At 40.5% G+C, this 20,930-nt stretch overlaps 1 protein-coding gene across 3 annotated transcripts in view; it reads right to left on the bottom strand.

The window, feature by feature from the left end:
* Positions 1–20,930, bottom strand: part of LOC103623158 (connector enhancer of kinase suppressor of ras 2) — a 175,396-nt gene that overhangs the window by 8,299 nt on the left and 146,167 nt on the right. The window contains exons 19-24 of one of the 3 annotated variants that reach the window (XM_017742525.1): positions 19,962–20,035; positions 13,741–13,812; positions 3,334–3,404; positions 2,474–2,577; positions 668–1,175; positions 159–358 (exon numbers count right to left, since the gene is read on the bottom strand). In XM_017742525.1, the coding sequence (XP_017598014.1) occupies positions 159–358; positions 668–1,175; positions 2,474–2,577; positions 3,334–3,404; positions 13,741–13,812; positions 19,962–20,035 (1,029 nt within the window). Of the gene's footprint in view, positions 1–158; positions 359–667; positions 1,176–1,753; positions 1,854–2,473; positions 2,578–3,333; positions 3,405–13,740; positions 13,813–19,961; positions 20,036–20,930 lie in introns of those variants that run through there. The other 2 variants (XM_017742531.1, XM_017742535.1) reach the window with 2 other exon arrangements.

Consider the following 20,930-nt stretch of genomic DNA (forward strand, 5'->3'; position numbering starts at 1 on the left):
GGGAGCAACCTGGGATGGTGGAAGGTGTCCCTGCCCATGGCAGGGGGTGGCAGTGGATGGGCTTTAAGGTCTCTACAACCCAAACCCTTCTGTGATTCCACGATTATACTTTTCCTAGTTTATGTTCCTTACACACAAAATCACTGATAAAGCCTTACTTTTAAAGTGCTCTTGAGAACTCGGATGTGGTGCAGCTTTTCATTGATCACTGGGTCATTACAGCGCTTCACGAAGGACTTGCGGAACTCCTGCTTGGTGGAGGGCCGCTGCTCTCCGAAAGCTGACAGACTGGCTTCTTCCAGAGTTCTGTAGAGCTCTTGCAGACCATCTGGGGTTTCTTCAATTTCTTTTACGTTTTCTGAAAGAAAAGAAAGAAACCTAACAACAAACCTGATCATTCAGATGAGGTCTCTAAAAGCAGCAATACTGCAACTTCAATACTATATTAACCTATTACTCAGTTCTCCAATGTTTGTTTTGATTGAAACGAGAATATTTGGATCATCCCAAAGCTCAATTTTTTAGTGCTACATCCTGGCATTTCAAGTACAAACTTCTGTTTTTGCCAGCATCCAGCAGTTCAGCCACAAAATCCTTGCTGAGAATAGTGGCAGCACTGCTCTGGATTTTGATGGCAGATGAGATGAGAACATCTCCCAGAGCTTACCTTCTGCACAGAAACTATTGTGCCTTCTAATAGGAACCTTCTCTTCCAGGTTGTCATCGGTGCCTTCGATGGACTTTACACGTCCCTTCCCCCGGACATCTCTGTTTCGGGGAAGGCTTTGGCTGCGTTGTTTCTGGGGCCGCCCATAGGAGCTGTGTCTCCTCGGACATTCCACCAGGGGAAAAGGCCCATCCTCCTCAAAATTGTGGCGCCTCTGGACGGGCAGTGTGGCTTGTCTCCGTTTGTCTGGGGACATTCCGGGCCGGCCACTCATGTACTCTGCCTCCGGAGGGACAGTCTGAAGGAAATGGAGCCCTGAACTGGTTAAGGGAGTCTCTATCAGGTCCTGCCACGAGCGCCGTTCTCGGTAGGGAAGTCTGCACCCCGAGGATTGGGTGCTGCCTGCTACATCCTGCCGGGAGTCCTCGGCAGAAGAGTGGGAATACGTGGATTCACTGGAAAAGTGTCGACCTTGTTTGGCTTCAGGGAATGGACTTGAAGAATTCACCTGGAAAGATACAAAAACATCTGCCCATAAGACAATGTTTTGAACAGACCCAAGAAAAAGACTGTAGTGTAAAGCATTCTATGGTATCTAGTAATCAGATGGACTTGATTTGTAATAACATGAACCACTGTAAACAGAAGAGAATTAGCAGCGACAACTTTTATACAAGTGCTGTTTTTACCACTCCCTATTCTTGTTTTGCACATTCTCTGCCCACGAGCAACTCCTGATGGAAAGAACAGTGTAACACTGGTGCAGGTTTCCTGAAGACCTGTGCAGCTTACACTCAGTCCAGCTGAGGACAGTGTAAGTCTCCAAAAGAAACCGTAATTGGATTTCTTTTCTTTTTTTAGGGGCCAAACAGAAAAAACCAAAAAACAAACCCAAACAACAAAAACTTCAGCACCCAGGAAGATTTTTGACTGGGGGACTGTTGAACTTGTGAAACGATTTGAATGAATTCTGCTGGGTCTGTGTACAAATTTAATTCAAAACAAAGAGAAAGGCAAAAATGTGGAAAAACAGAAAGGGAGGGGCTTAACCTGTATCCCAGTTGATAAAACAGCATCACATGGGTGAAAATCAGTCTGAACTTCACCCATGTGATGCTGTTGTCTCAGTCACTCTTTCTTTGGTTCTGGCTGTGTGAGGATCGTGTCATTCACGCTGAAGAAAAATCTGAAAGAAAAATAGAGAACAGTCCTATCTGTGCTTAGAATCATAGAATAATTATCATAATTGCCTGTGTTTTGTCTAATAGAAATGTTCTATTTGCAATACTGTCACTACTATGGTATTGTACACAGTCTTGTAAAAAAAACCTCTTTTCTAGAAAGATTTATTTTTCAAAAAAGAACAAAAACATGATTACTGTGTGAATGTGAGCTGATCTTAATCTCTAGCATCCAGTATCCAATATTCATAATTGAAAACCAATCTCAATTAATACAAACTATCCCATCTACCACATTCTTTTCATATTCTGCAGTGAAGGTAAAATATTCTATTCCTATTATGATGTGTAGTTTCACCAATCCTACAAAAAAAGGTCATATTTCCAGTCTGGTGACAGATCTGTGTCAGGACACATTTACCTCTCCTTCCTTTCTAACTGATTTGCTATGGAAAAATCCAAGTCTTGGCTCATGAGGAACAGCAGTAATTTCATTTTTACAATCACATCTGGCTTTGTTCCACTGCCTTTATGGTATTTAAATATCCCAGAACAAGGGAAGTGCAAGTCAAGGCACACAGATGTCCTTTGGTGACCTACGGTCCGTGCAGTGTGTGTGACTCACTGAGGGTGTTCGGTGGTAGGTGTCACACAGCGTGGAGGAGCCCTCCTGCTTCAGGGTGAGGGAGCCATCGATGTCGTCCTGATCGCTTTCACTCCAGTAATCTGCTGACAAAGCATTCCACGTTTCACTCGGGTGCTTTTCCACAAGAAAGCAGATCCCACATTTTAACAACATCCTTCCATGGCGAGGTGAACGTTCCCCAGCCACCCGCAGGGCTCGGCAGCCACTCAGGAACGGGCTGGTGGAAAGGTCTGGCACCTCAAACACACAGGGAGTGCAGGAACCTCTGAATGCTTTAGGGAGGTGTTACAGAAGGCAGCTTGGGCACCTGACTCCCTGTGCACATAAAACCAACTTCTGGTCACAGACTTTCAAACAGAAACCTCATTCCAGATGCCAAAGTAGAGCCAAGCCTGAACACTTAATTTAACTGGGCATAACAGGTTCTGCTGTGGGTGATGGGGAAGGGGCAAAGCTGGCACCTGAGCTCGGGACGTGCGAACAAATATTGCTGAAGCTCACATTGCCCTGAAGTCTGTGATGTCTGCACTGGTTTTAGGGGAATGAGCATCCCTAGGGCTGGGATCTGGGAGATCACACCTCACCCTAAACCTCGCATTCTCTTTATCACTATTTTAAAATATTCCTTAAAATTACTATTCAGGATTTTATTTTCTTTAGTGGTGGCACCAATAAATGTAGTTCTTCAAGGAAATGTATTCTTATTAAAATTGATATTTGAAAAGATATGGCCATATGTTGATAAAGAAGTCAGTTATGACCTCTCCAGCTTTGTTGAAATACTGAACAGATTTGTACTGTCTGCTCTCTTCTCCTAATTATAATCACTGAAGCATTACCTTCATCTGGGTGAATATCCTTGTCATCAGGTGTGTAACCAATTGCTGCGAGACCCAAACGATTCATCCATCTAATAGAATGATAAAAATGAGGAAGAGAGGTATTTAAAGGGAATATCTCACGTAAATCTGAAGGCATACATATTCCTGTCATCTGGAAAAGTCAGAGACAATGCTTAGCACAAAACACCGTTCAGGCAGTTAAAGTGATTCAGATGTGTTGGGTGGCTGATAACTGGGAGTGAAGGATGTCCCAGTCCAGGCACACTGCACGTGTTCCTCTGGATGTTCATCTCATGCAGAATCAGCCCTTGGCATTTTATTCTGCTGCCTAGAAATCTGAGGAATTAGGACATCAATCCTCCTCAGGTCCTCTGGAAAGTGTGACACACACACACACCCAAACATGCCCACTTTAGCAAAGAATAAATCAAAATTTGTCGAGAATGTCCAGCTCTGTCCCCACGTTAAACACAATCAAACCCTCTCCAAGCTGCATGTGAAGACTGTGTGGGGAAGGTTTTCCAGAGACACAGTGTAAAGGAGCTTATCACATTTATTCTGATTGTTTCTTCTATTTATTTCAAGAACTTGTCTGAATTGCCAAAATACTAGAAAATAAAATACAATGATGATAATTATTGTGTGAAAACCTGTATTGGGAAATAAGTTGAATTGAATTTGTATCCTCAGAAAGCTAAAACAGCCTATGACAGTTTGGTTGTTTGCTCGTCTGGATTCACAATGCTGGTGATATAAACATTTCATCTTGTTGAGCTGTGATATCAACACTGCTTTCCCTTGATTTAATACAAATTTTTGGGTTTCTAAAGCAAGACTTGGTAAATTGCAAGTACTTCAATATTTGCATTTCACATTGGATGTGCTGCTTTCTTTCTTTGTCCCCAAATTATTTAGTTTGATAGAAAATATGATTTTTTTCCTTCATTAGGAAAATATTACCATTTATTTTGGGGAAAATACCTTTTGAGTTTTCTTTATGTAAGATACCTGGATGTTTATAGAGTATATAATTGAAAAACTGGGGAAAGAAGGAAATTAACACACAGAGGGAAAAAGTCACTTCTCAATGTTCAGCAAATGGAAAATCAAGAATTATCTTATTTTCATCAACAAGGAGATATAACTGAAGAAAAAAAGCCCTAATAGTGACATCTATAATGACTGGGATGTATTTAACCATTCCCTCACTGAGTGACTGAATTCTTTATTATGCCATTAATTTCCCAGTATGTTGATGTGAGAGTTTATCTGGAAGCAGCTCTTTTTTCCATTTTGAACATTTGCAATATCAAATTTGTTAATAATTATGTTCCTGGTTAACGAATATTATAATGGGAAAAACATCTTTCACAGGCCTCAAGTCAGACATTAGTGAACAGTACATGAAATATCAAAAGGACAGTTGTTTTGCAGATTAAAACAAGAAAACTATTCAGTATTATTCTTTCCCTCTTGTACTAGAAGAGAAAAAAAGCTTTTAAGGACATATGTGACTGTTATTGTCCAGGAGGGTGGTATGTGGGAGATGGTAGGCACAGCAAGGAGGCAGAAAATGAAGGAAGAGTGAACTCTCCACTAAAAATAGTGCACAGTTCAGCACATATTGATCTCCTGGTCTTAGCAGCTCCACAGAGGCTCGAGAAATGATCTTAATTTGTAATATTGGATACAGCACTGACTCACTGCACAGCCTGCAGCAAATCCTTCTATGGATCTTATGACTTTCCTAAGTATCCAAAGGGGACAACGACATTTACTTCTTACAGGGAATTGTGAGAGGACTTAATTTACTTGCAAAACTATGAAAATAAAGAATCGTACAATTGTATTGCTTTGCCTCTCAGTATTAAGCCAGAAGTGAGCAAATGAGATGAAAATGGAAATGATGATTAGTTTTCCCAAATATCAGCTGCAGGGTTAGGACTGCTTCCAGACGTTGTTTGCATCAGCATGTCAATAACTCATCTTTATCATGAGGGAAGTACATTTAAAATGGATTAACAGATTTACAGAAGAGCTTTTGCACAGTGCTCACCAGCATCGTTTCCCTCAGCACACGGTGCCTTGATTGCCTGGCATTTGCTTCCCTTGCAAGGCAGATCCTTCATTGCAGGAATGGCAATGACATCAGTCCCTGCTCGTTATTAAGCATTTGTATTCACCAGTTCTTAATCAGTTGTTCCCGAATTTCTAAACTCATTAGCATTGGAGCAAAATAGTTTTAGTCATACTTTGCCATATGCCTTTGGCAATTAAGCAGGATGGCTCAGTGCCTTCAGCTGAGGTTCTGCTTAAGCACCAATGATAAATTAGGACTAATTACCATTTTCCAAGCTAAAACCAACTCAGCCATTTGTGTGGTCAGTGCAAGGAAATTTGTATTGCCTTAAATTTCTTGCAAAATTTCTTTTGTTGCTCATTGTTAATTTGAAGGTGTCACATCTTGGAAGCAAATATAGACACCAGTTGAAGTGTTAGGATTAACCTTCCAGAGCACAGGGATGTTCTTAGGATACCCAGAGTATCAGCTTTACACATATGGCCTCAGTGGCCAAATCTGGAATTAGCCGAAGTTAATCTTCCTTCTCTAAGGCTGCTCAGGCTTTTCTCTTCCAAAGGCCAAGATCATCCCCAGCTATAGTTACAAGGGCTTTCTTACCTCATTTACCACAATTCAGAGTCAGCTCTTTGTCAAGCCAACATAAAGGGTTATCTGATGACATTCAGTGGCTTATCATGATACAATCTCTTCTGATAAAAGAACTAGAATCTCCATTTTAGGTTTTGTGTTTTTAAAAAAAGCATGAGTGAATGTTTTTGAGGTTAATCAGGAGGTATACAAGTGGTGAGATTACAGCTCATTTTCTTACAGTTAATTTTTTTTTTTCCCAAGGAAATGCAAACTCAGTTCAAAAGGAACCCTGCATAAACTTGATGAATTTCCTTGATGTGTAAACCACTTTCATTTTTCAGAAAACTGCAGTCAAGGTTATAAAAAGCTCTTTGTGGAGAGCTTGGAAACACAGGCGGTTGGTTCTGAACTCTGCCCTGAGGGCAAATATTGGGTTCCAGGTGGGCACTGGAAGCTCCTGCCAGAGCTGGACTCCCAAGGGGTGGAGGATGAACATCCCCCTGAGGGACAGGCACTGCAGGGCTCCATGTGCTGCACCTGGCCAGCACAACCCCAGGAGCTGGATTGCTAAATTGGTTTCTAGAGCTGTGCCCCAACAGCTCTGGGACTTCCCCGTGGTCACGAGGAGACCTGGGCTGCCCTGGCAGGTGCACCTTTAGGATTTCGCAGGCACATCCCTGTACCCCAACCCCGGGGCAGAAAGCTGGACTCCCTCCCCACAAATCCTGCCTTTTTACTTGGATAATTTCAACAACTCTTTCCTGTTGATAATTAAGTAACTCAACCAGCATGTTTCACTGAGTCTGGGCCACCCATCAGAGCACAGGGCTTGCATTCTGGATGGAAATTGTGATGACATGGAGCAGCACTAAATATCCCACGGATCCTCTGCCACAATATTTTACCTCCAGTATTGTACAGATCCCCATAAGATGTAATCACAGTCTTACCACAGCACGTTGTAACAACCTACAGGGGACCAAGAAGTGGGTTAATTGTTTCTTGTTGCCTGTGCTCCAGTGAACCAAAGGCAGGGAAAGATGAGCCTCAAGTAAAGTCATTGAAATGCACAAGTAAGTTTTGTACTTTGTCTCAGTTAAATTCTAAATAAATCAGACTTGGCTTTAATTAATTCTGTTGGTTACAAACAGGCACTGTTGTCATTGCTTTGGGATAAAATAGAGCTGCCTGGTAGTATTTAAGTTAAATTTACTGAGATAATTCTGGTTATCACCCAGGGATTACAGCCCGGGGCCTCTTCTGAGAGTCTGATTCTGCCCCAGGACTGAGCCGTGATGAGTGAAGGCACCAGGGCAGTGAGGAACTGAGGAGCTGTTGCAAGAGTCAAAGCCTGATACTGAAGAGTGAATCATGCCTGAAATGCCCCAAATTGTCAGGAGCTGGGAGCACATTCACTTACTGACAGAACCACTGGGAAATATTAAAGCAGGCCAAACAACTGGGAAACAATTGCACATTGCTGTGCTCTCCTAACACTGTATTAAAACCAAGAATATGCCATTCCTCAATGTACAAATACATAAATTTCTGTTTCCTGGCTGTTGTAGGCCTGAGCCAGTCCAAGGTCAGCGGGAGGTTCTGGGACTGGAGGCAATTAGTTTGCACAGTGGCATCACACTCACCCCCTTGGGTGTTCCTTTCTACAGCCCAGGGTGAAAAAGACCAAATAAAAGAATAAAACAACTTGGACAATCTCAGTTGTCATAAATTTGAGAGAACTATTTTCTTTACCATAGGAGAATGGAAACCAATGGCAAGAGGATAACCTTTTTTACTTCCTATAAAAAAGGGGTGAAAAGTTACAATTTTTAGGTTATAGTTAGAACTGTTCCATAAATCCATGGAGAACAGGTCGGGAAAAAGTGAGTTTTGTGGCTCAGAAAAGTTTTATTTGCTAATATCCTCACTTACTGCACATACGAGGTGGCTGATTATAGAAGAAACTATCTAATTCAAATAAAAATATAAATGAATTATATATCCTGAAAAGATGTAAATTCAAGAAAAGGCAATCCACTTTTCTCTCTGTTAAATGTTCCATTGAAAATTAAGTCTATGAAATCCTGAGGCATTAACAGATAGAATAAATAACATATATGTCCTAGAATAAAGAAAATATATTTCCTGTCTTTCTTGCATCTTTTCATCATTAATTCTTGCCCTTGTTGGTCACCTCTGCTTTGTGTTAGGAATATTTCAGTGCAGAAATATATCTTAATTTTTGAGATTGCATCTATACTTGAGCTTATTTGGTCAAAAGGAAAAACTAGAATGAAAGTGGAAGCTAAATTTCACTTGAATCAAGTTATCTTCAAGTCCATTAAAACAGAGATTCTCTTGAACCATTTATTTCATACATAGAATTTATTCAGTGCAGTTTATAATTAATTTCTGATCAAAAAGCTTTGTGTTATAATTTTTTATGTCAGTGGGATAATCAGATTCCAGAATTCACAGTAAAATTCTTTGCAATACAGAAGTAGATTTAAAAGTTGATTTTGTACTTGTTATGCTAACTTCTCTGACCAGTCTCTCATACTGAACACCTGAAAAAACAATGCATTTCCCATCTGGGCTCCTAAGGTTCTTTATTTTCACTGTTTTCTATGATTATGCAGGTAATATATTCATTTAAGAGAATAAAAGTTTCTGCAATAGGAGTGGCTGTAATGATGCCTTGATTTTCCTCCACACAAAAGAAGCCCCAAACCACCTCCCAGTGAAATTTAACACTGAGCAGATCCTTCCCCATGACCTCATCTCTCCCAGTGTATCAGCCCTCAGCAGCCTCTGTTTCTGCTGTTTGATTTGTCACAGTTGCTGAGATTTGTTAAACAAAATCATTCATGGGATAAACTCTGAGTACTCTCTGATTTGATAATTTGACATGACTGTTGATCTTGTTTCATGCATTGTCTTCTTAGATTTGTCAGGCTGGAAAAATAGGAAAAAAGCCCGAGACAGCTTAAGAATTGACAAATGAACCAATCTGTGCCCTCTTTACATGTGCATCTACTTCATGCACTTAATGGGATTTTTTAAAAGTTATTTTTAATGTTTTTAACTTTTCTCTGTCAAACAAATGCACAATTATGCCTCTGCACACAGAAGTCTGGTTTGGTGTGGGTTTTTTTTGGTTGTTTTTTGTTTTCCCCAGTGGGTAATAGACAAAAGAAATTCTCTGCTTTTGTAGCAAATAAATTACCCTTCAGGTAACAGCACTTTACTGTACAAATATAGTCGTGTATCACAGAGAATAAATGCACACAATGACTGATAGGCTGCTCTTTGATAGAGAACCAATAAGAAACACTAAGGAAATCTACCAAAATAGTTACATAAACTCGCTCAACTGGAACTTCTCTTTCCTCACTTATTCAAACTTTTACTCCAGCTTTCACCAAACGATTGGCCCAAAAGAAAGCTCTGGAGAAAGAAAACATTCTTTACAAACAAGAGAACTGATCTTAGCATAGCCTGAATTATGGGTGGGGTTTAGGGGCGAATTTTTAAAGAAATGGGATGATTTACTTCTGAAATTACGTAATTCTGCTTCCACATAGTTTTTAAAAAATCAGCTCAAATAGGCCATATAATGCTGTTAAATGTCTGGCTATTTCATTACGATAAAATTTCTTGTTTTTATTACTTATTTCTATCACTAAATCTTCCGATTTGGCAGAGCTAACTCAGTATCTCCAGCATAACATCACAACATGGACTGTGACACTGCCTTCATCTCAGAGAGGTGCAGGGCTGGAATCACTAAATGTCATCTATGAAATGCAGCTGAACTGCTTGGCTCCCAGAAGAACTCTATCAATTCACACTGGCACTATTTACAGCAGAATTTGATTAAGTTAATTTCGTAATTGGAACTGGTGCTGAAAGCCAGTGCAGATCCTGCCTCCTGCATGAGGGATGAACTCCCCCCAGTGCTGATTTGGATGGGGTTGGATAATCACAGCTGTGCACTGCAAACTGCATCAGCCAGTGGGGCTCCAATTGAATGAGGGGGGAAATGGTCCAGAGTAAATCATTCAGAAATTGTAGAAAGGAGGAGCCGGGTGACTTGCCCAGAAAAGGAGGTTTGGAGTATTCCAGCTCAGTCCCAGGAATTCCTGGTGCAGTATTTTCCCCTGACAGGGCACGCAGCTCCACTATCACCCTGTTCACTCCCATGAACATTGTGGTTTCACCCAGTCCTTGGGGCCTGCAGCTAATTCTGATCAGAAAATTGTTTTACTTGTGCTGCACTTAGGAGCTTTTATGTGAGAACAATAAATTAGAGGGCTGACGTGGCCTCAGGCACGAATTTGAAACAAGTTTATGGGAACATGAAGGAAGAAGGGAAAATGTGCTCTTTATGTTTATTTACAACACCATTGGGAACCTCCATTTCAGAGATTTCTGTTTGAAAAGCACCTTTCATGTTCTTCAGAATTATCTCCTGGATTTTCATCAGATAAGGGGCTGAGAGTAAGAGCTCTGTAACAATTTACTCAGCTCTATTTGATAAAGACATGCTAAATTAGGCCAGACAGATCTGACAGTCTCCTGCTCTCTTGTCCAGTTTAAGGGGGAAAATGTCTAATAGGGGCTCAGGGCTGAAATTTTATTTGCCAAGAGCTTTTCTTAGGTGTTACTTTATATAAAGTGAAGTCAAAGTGCACTGAAACTGTAAAAGATGTGTTAATCCTGGCTCACCATCTGATTTGGCCAAGACCTGTCAAGGACACCAACATGCCCAAAATTAAAGGGAAAAAACTGAATTAACTTTAGTAATAAACAGCATGATTTAGGGAAAGTCTTGAGTAACTCACTTGGTTCTACTCCACACATAAAAGTAGGTAGGAGACACCATAAAATTTGCTTATAATCAATAGAGATTTAATTCAGAATACTTCAATTTTCAAACAGTTCTATTTTAAGAGAAATATTGTGCTATAATCTTTCATGTCTTGAAAAATACAGGAATGACCCCTGTACAAATCAATCATCATTCTGTTTCAGCAACAACTATTCGTTATATTTTTTGAACGAACGCAGAAGATTTATGGGAGTTATTAAAATTGCAAAGTTAACCCAACTATTCAAATCAAATGTGATCAAATTATTCAGCCTAAAATAGAAACTTTAAAAAATTTAATATTTGGAGTCCATGATGAGATTGTTAATGCACTGCACTGCAGACTTCAATGGTATATAAGTTTTAAATAAAGTAGATGTTGTAAAACAACTGAATATTAAATTCAATGCTAATTAAAGCCATAAACAGGTTATGTGTGGTGTGGTAGGAGATGAAGCACTTCTGGGAAATAAGGCCTTTAACAAGCTTGGAGTACCAAGCTAGAGATGAGCTCATCAAGTTCATTATTAATTCATTTCTAAGAACACGGCTCTGCTCGTGTAAGACCTGACAAAACAGCACAAGCATGAATTTTGCAAACCCAAGTAACACAGCAGGCAAAACTCAGCCACAGCTGAGTGCCTCGGTCTGCTGCAGAATAATCCATCCCTACCCACTGGGGTCCAGCTCTTCCTTCAGCAATGCAGGGTTAAAGGCACATTAAAATATTCTGGAGTGGAAAAAAATTAATAAACGGTGAATCTGAGGTAAGGAACTCTAAAAAGAGCTGTTAAAACAAAAGCTGCTGGGGTAGGCAGTTGGAGAAAGGATAAAATTCCCCTCACAGTGAATGAAGAATGTTCCTTTCCATTCTAGGACTCCTTCGTTTTCAGCACAAGGGATCCCCCTTCCATCAGCAGGGAAAATCCAGTTAAATTCTGTGCTGAAAACAGGAGTGGGAGATAACCCTATAAAGCACTTGCCCACATTACAGGGCTTTCCTCACATTACAGGGTTAGCGATTCGACGGGAAGAGAGAGATTTGTAAAATCAGTATTTTAAACACATTTTTCATCTATGAGCCTTGCTTCATCCTTTCAAATTTCATACAGGATCTCTGGGAGAAGGAATTCCAGGAAGCCTGTAAAAGCTGCAGGGATGCCCAGGGATTTTACAGCAGCAGTAGAGTTATCCATCATTTGGGTGGGGAGTGAATTCCAATTGCTCTACAGGGACAGCATTGCTGAAGGGAAAATACTGCCCAGAATACTTCAAGTAGAGATTTACTCTTTACCTTCTTCCATGGGAAGCAGACCCAAAAAATCAGGAAAAATTCTCTTGTAAATTCCAAAGTAAGTGATGCGAAGGATGGTATGGTATGAAAAGACGTGCTGGCACCTTCCCAGCTGTTCCTCTGCTCAGAGGCCTCATTGCCATACAGGCAGCTTCCTGGGCTCCCCATGGAAAAATCAATGGATGTTGTAAAAGCAGCTCATCGAATGTATGTCAAGACTTCCTGGTTTTCCTTGAGTCAGAACATTTTATGTATAATTTATAGATATGATCAATGGCACTTCAACAAACGAGAGCTACCCCAGCAGCTGAAATCAAGGTAGACCAGGCAGAGTTAAACCAGCAAAACATCCTCACTTCAGTTATGTCCAATAAAACCTGAGCCACACTACAGAACTGAGCAATGGAACATTAAAAACCTTGAAAAAAAATTTTCAGCAAACTTATACCCTAAAAGTATCCCACTCCTGATAACTGAAGCTCATTGTCCTCATTAGTGTGTGATAAACAGGCCTGAACGGTTTCACTCCAGCCAGGCTTTGACACCAAAAATTTCCTGAAGGGCTGGGTAAGCCACAGAACATAAACATTCAATATAACAACAATTTTTAGGCCTTAATATTCCAAAGAAAAAAACCCAGATGTAACCATCTTTCCAAGCTGGCAAGCAGTAAGAATGACTGTAAGGAAAAACATCTCAAAGTTTTAGTTATCTGTGCCAGGAAAGATTTAAGACTTCCCAGTGACCTTGTCCCAGGTGTCCTTGTGCTTTCCACCTCAGCTAGGAATAAACAAATTTCTGATGTAACTGGAAGAGGGAGGACATCTGACTCTGCCTTTTGGGATCTAAGGCCCCATACCACTTTCACCCAACCTCTGCCTTCACCAAGGAATCACAAAGGAGAAGCATGGAATAATTTGGGTTAGAGGAGCTCCCAGGAGGTGTCTGTTCCCACACCCTCCCACGGCAGGGCCAGCTTTAATGTTGGATCGGGTTGTCCAGGGCCTTGTCCAGTCAGAAGTTTGGAATGTCCTCCCAGCACATCCAAGGACATTTAAAAGCTCACTGCAACACCAAAAATGGGACTTTGCTTGCCTCTGCTCCTTGTTGAGACAGTGATGTGGTGAATAAAATGAATTAGTGCTGATTCTCGGTGGTGTTGGGTTTTTCTCGGGATTGGAAGGGAATATATACACACACACATATGTCCCACCATCCCTACGAGCTTTGGTATGGGTACACTGTTTTATATACCAGAAACACGGATCCCACTAAGACTTCCAGGCTTTACCAACAACATGTCACAAGGGTGATAAACCTTAAGGCCATTAACAAAAGAAAAAATACTAATTAACACTGATGAGACCAACACAAGTAACTTTCCTTTGCAGGACTGTGTCATGGCAGGAAATGTCAGCAAAGTGATCACAGAATGTAATGCATTAACTGAAATTAATGGAAGACTAATTCCTGAGAACACCGTGAGCCAGCACTTCATCAGGCTCCAGGAGAATATTCCCGTGTGAGATGAAATATTGAAGCACCAGGATAAAGAACATCCCACAACAAAGAGGACACATAACTCACCTGTTCATCTCTTCAAGGCAGTCGGTTGCGAAGTAGAAGCTCTTTATTTTGGGGTGACATGCTTTGAAGGCACTATAAAAAGAGCACAAAGGATAAAACCCACCTTTTCTTTCAAGCAATTTGTCTACAAATACACCAGACTGTCCTGCTCTATGATCTTCAGCATGTTACAGGTTTCATAGGCATTTGTAATCTTCAGTCTGAATTTTGCTGCCTAAACTTATAGATGGATTCCTCCTGATCTGATTTCATCCACATTTGTGAGCCTCATACTTTGCAAAAATTTAAAAACCCCTTGAATGATTTAAAAATACAAATCCTTTTGGTAACCACTGATGTTCTACATCTAAAAAATCCTTGGGTGAATTTGAAAGTCTTGCTGAGTATATTCAAGTACATCTTAGTTGTATTCCAAAGATCAGCTAAAGTGATAAGTGCTTGATTCCCCGCCCCCCCCTTCTGATATATTTAGATGACTGTTCTGTGTTTTACAAAGAGAAATACAGAGTGCTGCCAAGTTGAGCTAGAATCACTGGAATAATGGATAATAATCAGATTGCATGGGTGATTATAGTTCACAGATAATGGTTTTTATTAATGCTTTCATGTGGTCTAATCCCTGAGTTCTCCCTTGGCTGGGCAGTTGAAAACTGCTAAGAACAATAATTACAATTTTTACGAATTTTTTGTGTGGGTATAATGAAAAGGAGTTTTGCTATCCAGGAAACCAAGAAGGTCCCAGCATTAAAGACTATTAATTTGATTAGCGGGCAAATGTTAAAAAAATGCCACACTATCATTCCTAACATTTAGGTTAAAATACTGACATTTGTATGGTAATTACCAGAGGTAAGAACTAGATTAGGAATCATTACACATGGAATTATGAAGAACCTGTGATGCAACGTTTCCACTATTAATAGCTTAAATGCAAATGAGTGTTTTATTAATTACTATGACTTACTGCAGTTTTCAAAGACAAGATGAAAGCTGAAGAAGCGTCACCTGGGCACGTGATTTTTTTATAAATATAATTAATACAAATGCATCCAGCAACAGCTTTCCTAACAAAAGTCCTACAGCAGAGTTGTATTTTCGTGCAGTTTCCTTTTCCATGAGATTAGAGATATGAGGGTAAGGTTATCTTTGCACAGAGGGTTATCGTTAAATAATAAATTCCATAAAAGGAGACTGTCAAGGTATGTAAGTGTTCTTTTGGCATCTGGTCAGTGATAATTTCCACTGCAGAGCCTCACTGCCCTGGCTGCTGGAACTTCGCAAATAAAAGCAGTGAGTGACTGTGAAATCCCACCCAGGGATTCGTGGTGCCCACTAGATGGCACAAGCTTGTTAATTATCTCTCTTTTGATCATTATATAAATGCAGTTTTAGGTATGCTCTGATCAAATTTATGCTTTCTTTTAACTGATTAGTGTGATATGATTTTAGTGTCACAAATTCTTATCGTTCTTAGTCTTCTGCTTTTAAAGTGGAACTTTTTAAACCCCATATGCCAGCTGAGTACCAGTAACTCCAGCTGATCCTATGGAAAGAGCTGATGCCTGCCTGAGGGTAAGAAAGGTGAAATAGATTTGTGTTTGTCTTTAGACACGTGCGTTAGAGCAGTACATGACATCTTTAATTACACAGGGATTAAGCAAATACTGTACCTGCAACAGAAATTCCTTACAGTACTACATTTTTAATGCTCAAAATAGAAAATCATGATTCAACAAACACTCCTGCATAGTTACACTGTTGGTCTGAACTCTCTGCAACATCTGCACCTTCTCCTGCTCCTCTTGCCCAACCATCTCCCAGTGGGATTGGCTCGGATTGGAGAGGATTATGTGGTGGATCTAAAGATCCTAATCCTCTTGGCTAATCCTGAGAGAATATCACATGGTGGAGTTTCTGCTTGTAAATAGGATTATTTTCCTAGACGGAAAATTTAAATACAAACAGGCACTCAAATGCCAATATTGGGGTTTCAAGTCAATGTTAATGGGTTCAAGTTAGTGTGATGAACACAGTTAATTTGGCTCCACTGTGCTCTTGTAGTGTGATAAAATCTATGATTAGAGGATCCTCTTCTAGGGGAAGGTGTCCCTACCCATGGCAGGGGGTGGAATGGGATGATCTTGAAGGTCCCTTCCAACCCAAACCAGGCTGGGATCCTATGATTATTAGAATATTACATTCTCACAGGAACCCTGCCTCAGTTAAAGCACAGAGAGGTGAGATCAGGGCTATGCAACAGGTCAGGCACTGTCTGCAGGGCTCCTGGCTCAACTGTTACAGAACTTGTGAAAGTGTCATAAAATGCAGAAAGAGCAAGGATTTTGTCAGGGGTAAATCAGTAAAATGCTGCAGGTCTGGCTCCTTTTGCAAAGGAGTTCCCACGTGCCAAGTCCCTGCAAACAGCTCTAATTGGTTACTATATGAATGTTCCTTAAGGTCTTTCTGCCTGATATTGTGATAATTTCCTGAGGTAGTGAATATTAAAGCTGCAATAATGTATTGCACTGTTACATATCTGCAGACTGCAGAAAAGAGGTCTTTATTGGTATGAAGTGGAGATCCCAGTTCTGTGCAAACTTGTGATTTAAATGTATTGCAGTTCTGTGTCAGGGCTTCAAAACATGACAATAAATCCATCTTCATCTCCCAGCAGTGTCACTAAGATTATTATTAGGGAAGTGTTTAGATACATTCCTAGCATTAGGAACTGGAATCTCCAGGGAAGCAATTTGAGATGTATAAATAGGAATAATTCAGAAGAATGATATCTATATATTTACATTTGGCTTGGTTTGGAGGGCCCCAGACTGGCTGCAATAATCAAGATGTGGTGTAGTGAGTGCCAGTTAAAGGGATAATCCCTTCGTCCATTGGCTGCACTCCAGTTAACACAGCCCAGGAAGTTTCTTCCCTGTGGGGGCCCACTGGTGGCTCAAGGGGGCTTTGCTGTCTGCAAAGACTGTCAAGATCTTTTCAGAAGTAATAAAATTACTGAAACTGCAGGAACATTTAAGCTATACCTTCATGTCTGCCTGTACTACATCAATGACATTTGTGTAGAGCTCTGACTGCACACTTTCAATATGAAGTGCCAACACTGTGGCATATCCTTGATAAATTTAAGACCCAAATTTGCATTAACTAGGCAATGAAAATTTTCACTAGGTGGAAATTGTTGAAGGTTCAGGCAAAGCACCAATTGATAAGGATTAATTATACCTGTAGCTCAATTAATTTTTATAGTTGGGGATCAGCATCACTGTGGGGCCCTATGATTATCAGTATTTTTGAAAATAACATGATATTCATGTCATGCCACAGCATACAAAGTCAAATAACTGTAATTTCTCATACTGTATGATCACTTTTAATCAGGAGGATGCAGGTGTTGCCTAAAAGCAGTGGAAAGTTTTTCAGCACCAATGCAAAAAGCCTCCTTTCACAGGGACGAGGTCATTGCACGTCCACCTATAGCCCGGAGGGCTGAACCAGTCTGAGATAATGCCATGGTTCCTGTGATGATCAGGGTACCTTCATTAAATGCATTACTGAGGCAAATCATCAAACCATACCGAATAATGCATTCAATTATATATATTCTTGTGAACTCTTTCTTAAGGCTATTCCATCACTGTGTGCCATGGACATCAGGAACAGCCAGGCTGGGGAGCAGAACTCCCCATCCAACAGAACAGTGGGAGAGAGAAATCCATTAATTATCCCAGGAAGGGTTCAAATCCTTTAGTTTCAAAAGGGTTTGAACATTTCACATCAATAGCTCTGAAAAGAACAGAGATCTGAGAGGAAATCCAAACTGGGTTCCTGTCTTGGGGTGACTTTGTGATGTGTAACCCCTATCGCTGCCCCACACCCAGAAAATAACTTTGTGCCTTTCTGTGCCTTTAAACTGAGCCTGAGAGGGGGGAGAGACAAAAGCGAGGGAACTTTCTAAGCAGTTTGTTTCCTTGTTTTCAAGGACACAGAGATAGCGAGGGCTCTGTGCTCAGCTGCGGCAGCAGAGCGAGAGTGGGGAAAGCACCCTGCTTGCTTTCAGCCAGGTTTTCAGCTCCTTTTTCTTTCTCCAGAGAGAGACAGAGAGTTGAACTTTTGTTTTCCTGGGACTTTGTTTTTTCCTTTTTTTTTTTTTCTCTGCTGGACAGTTTCAACATCAGAATACATTGGGAGGACTTTCCACCGAGGCCTTGGCCCTGGAGGTGGGCCCACCACCCCGTCCCAGCTCCAAGGAGGGGGAGAGAGAGACCTAGGGAAGGCCTCTGAAATTTTCCCAGGTTTCTCTCAGCAGAGAGGGAGGTTTTATTATTTAGCATCATCATCCTCTTCCTGTGTGTTTGTTAAATAAATAGTTTTTATCTCTTTCACTTTCCTTTGAAGAAAATTTATTTTTTCCCAAACCTGGTGGGGGAGGTGTGGTTGTAACCTGCCTTCTCTCAGAGGATATACTTCTAAATTTGGCCAAACCAGAACAGTTCCAAAATGTTCTTTCTTCCTTAGCTCTCCAAAATGGAGAGCTGAAGGAAATCTGACACTGTGATTTGGGCTTTTCTGTGGAATCAGGCAATGGAGTGATGCTCACTCCTGTCCTTGTAGGATGATCCAGAAGAGGACAGGTGAGTCCTTTCCAGATGTGCTCACAGTGGCTGTGGGTTGGAGCTGGCTGGACACAGGCAGGGCCCGCATTCCCACATGCTGGATATACTGAATTTCACTGCACACACTTTCAGGTGAAATAGTGGCCAGTGAAAGGTGCAGTTTTTGTGATGGGGGAAATATATAAACAGTAGTCCATGAGGGAAGAAATCAAATGGAAATTCAGCTCAGGAAAAAAGGGAATATACTATTAACGTCTTCATTATACTTTTACCTCTGGACCTGCCTCTTCTTGAAAGGATTCCAAGCCTGAAGGTTCTCAGCTTTCAGTCGTGTGCAAACTTTTAGTTAATCGGACTTTTCCCTGTGCATATACCCTACAGAAATCCTTCTCTAAGCTGAGTTCTGAGGGATTGTGTTCTCATGCTTTGAGGAAAGCTCTGGAAGCTATTTCTAGCTGTGCACAATGACCTTCTGTTTGATCTTGGTTAATTCACTGAAATCTGTTAAGTGCTTTATATTCTAACAAAAGGGTATTATTTTTCCTGTATTTTGTTCAATATCATTATTAATATCTACTCATCGCTCTCAGGTATTTATAGTGCTCAGCTCATGTTTAATTTCTATAGTGATACCCTCAGCTGAAAGGAGAAATAGAAGTATAAATTGCACTGTCTTGTACTTCTCTGACACAGTAATAATATCCCCAGACAAGAACAGGCAACTGAAGAGGTTTGATTTTCTGATGAGCAGTCTCTATTGTAATTCATATCTTCAATATTTCTATTGTACATGTGCTCATAGTTGTAAGGCTTGCTTCCTCAGACCAAAACTGCATTCAGTCATTGGAAAAGCGCAGGAAAAATCCAGGATGCTTAGTTAAAAGTAGGAGAGCATACAGAAGACAAATGCAAATAATTCAGGAGATACCAGCAAAGTGCTACTCTCAAAGCATTGGAATTGCTCTGTTAAACCTGTTGATTGCAATTGCAACACTGGTTGGAAGCAGTTTCCAAAGAGTGTCTGTTATTAAATATTCCTTAATTGTGGAAAGCTTACAATATGCTTTTTAGTGTAGCAGAATGTAGAAGTAGCAATATGCACATTATGCAGTGTTCATTTTGCATATGGAACCTAAATATTTTAGCAGTTGAGAGCAACACAATACTGGGTATGTAAAGCTTCCTCCATAAAAGAGAAAATTAAGATTATATTCACCATCCCCTGCTATCATATTTGTTATGATATTTCCTATGGGAAAATATGGCCCTACTGAACCTGAGAAAATTTTATCTCTTTACTAAAGTATTCATTGCTTTTTGATTTACTTATTTAACTGAAGCTGTAACTGGACTATCTGGCAAGATGACTAAAGAGTTATTATATTCATTTTAATCCAGTAAATGGAATTTACATTACATTGTATCTTTTACAGTAAAGAGAAAAAGCTTAAGTGGATCTATGATAATATATTTACAGATTTCAAGGTTTTTCTCAGTAACTTCCTTCTCTGGACTTTACAAGTGTTCAGTACTATGTATAGCAAACTTCCAAGAACAATCCTTTATAAGAATAATTGCATCATCACTTACTGTTTTCGTCTGCATTCAATTGCTCTGTCTATCCTGAACTCGGGTAAACTAATGAATCCTTCTGCTTTTTCATCCTATTGAATGAGGGGAAAAAAAAGTGATGTTGAAAAAGAACATAGAATTAAGGAAGAGAGAAATGAGCAACAGCTGTTTGGGTTTTGTACAAAGAACATAGACCAGTCAAAGGAAATACTGGACGTATTTTGCACATACTGTTTTTACTATGAAATATTCAATTCATCGCACAATGTCAGTAACCTTTCTGAGGTAACTAAACTGGTAATTTCTCAAAGGAGGCACAGCCATCCTAATCTTCCTTTGCTGAAGATCACAGAAAACCTTCCAGCCCCAAACACAGCACCTGAACAGAGGAGAGGTCTCAGATTCTTCATCATAAATCTACATTTTACAGCTGTTTGGTGGATGTCTCTCTTTAAAGCCACAGTTGTCAGACCACGTGCCCTGCTGACAGCCCCTGAGGAGATTCCTTGGCGAGGTCACCTCTGATTAAATGGAGAGGTAATAACCAGGAAATGTATCCTGTCACTTTTTGCTTCTTTTGAAGCAATTCAGCAGTAAAAGCAGGGAGACATATAAATACCAGTCAGGTTTTTGAAAGGTATTAGCAAGAGCACAGTGAATTATGGCTTGGTTGTGAGCCACAGCCTGAGAGTCAGGGGGACACACCCAGAGCCCCCCACCTGGCACGGGCAACGTCAAACAGCACAAAACCTCTGGGCCATGATCACCCACAGCCTCAACAGCCCTGGCTTGGGCTACAGAAAACACAAAAACTGAGGAGAGTTATTCTACTAAGCTCGTCCTCTGGAAGAAAATGGGAGACATGGAGTAAAAGATCAGTAACCAAAGCAGGCTGCAGAGTTCAGCTCAAGCACTGGGGCTGCTGCACACAAACGGAAGAGCAGCACTGAACCACTTTGGGCTTCTCCCCTCTGTTATTTTCCCTAC

The sequence above is a fragment of the Corvus brachyrhynchos genome, unplaced genomic scaffold, assembly GCF_000691975.1.
Source record: "Corvus brachyrhynchos isolate BGI_N302 unplaced genomic scaffold, ASM69197v1 scaffold220, whole genome shotgun sequence".
Lineage (NCBI taxonomy): Eukaryota > Metazoa > Chordata > Aves > Passeriformes > Corvidae > Corvus > Corvus brachyrhynchos.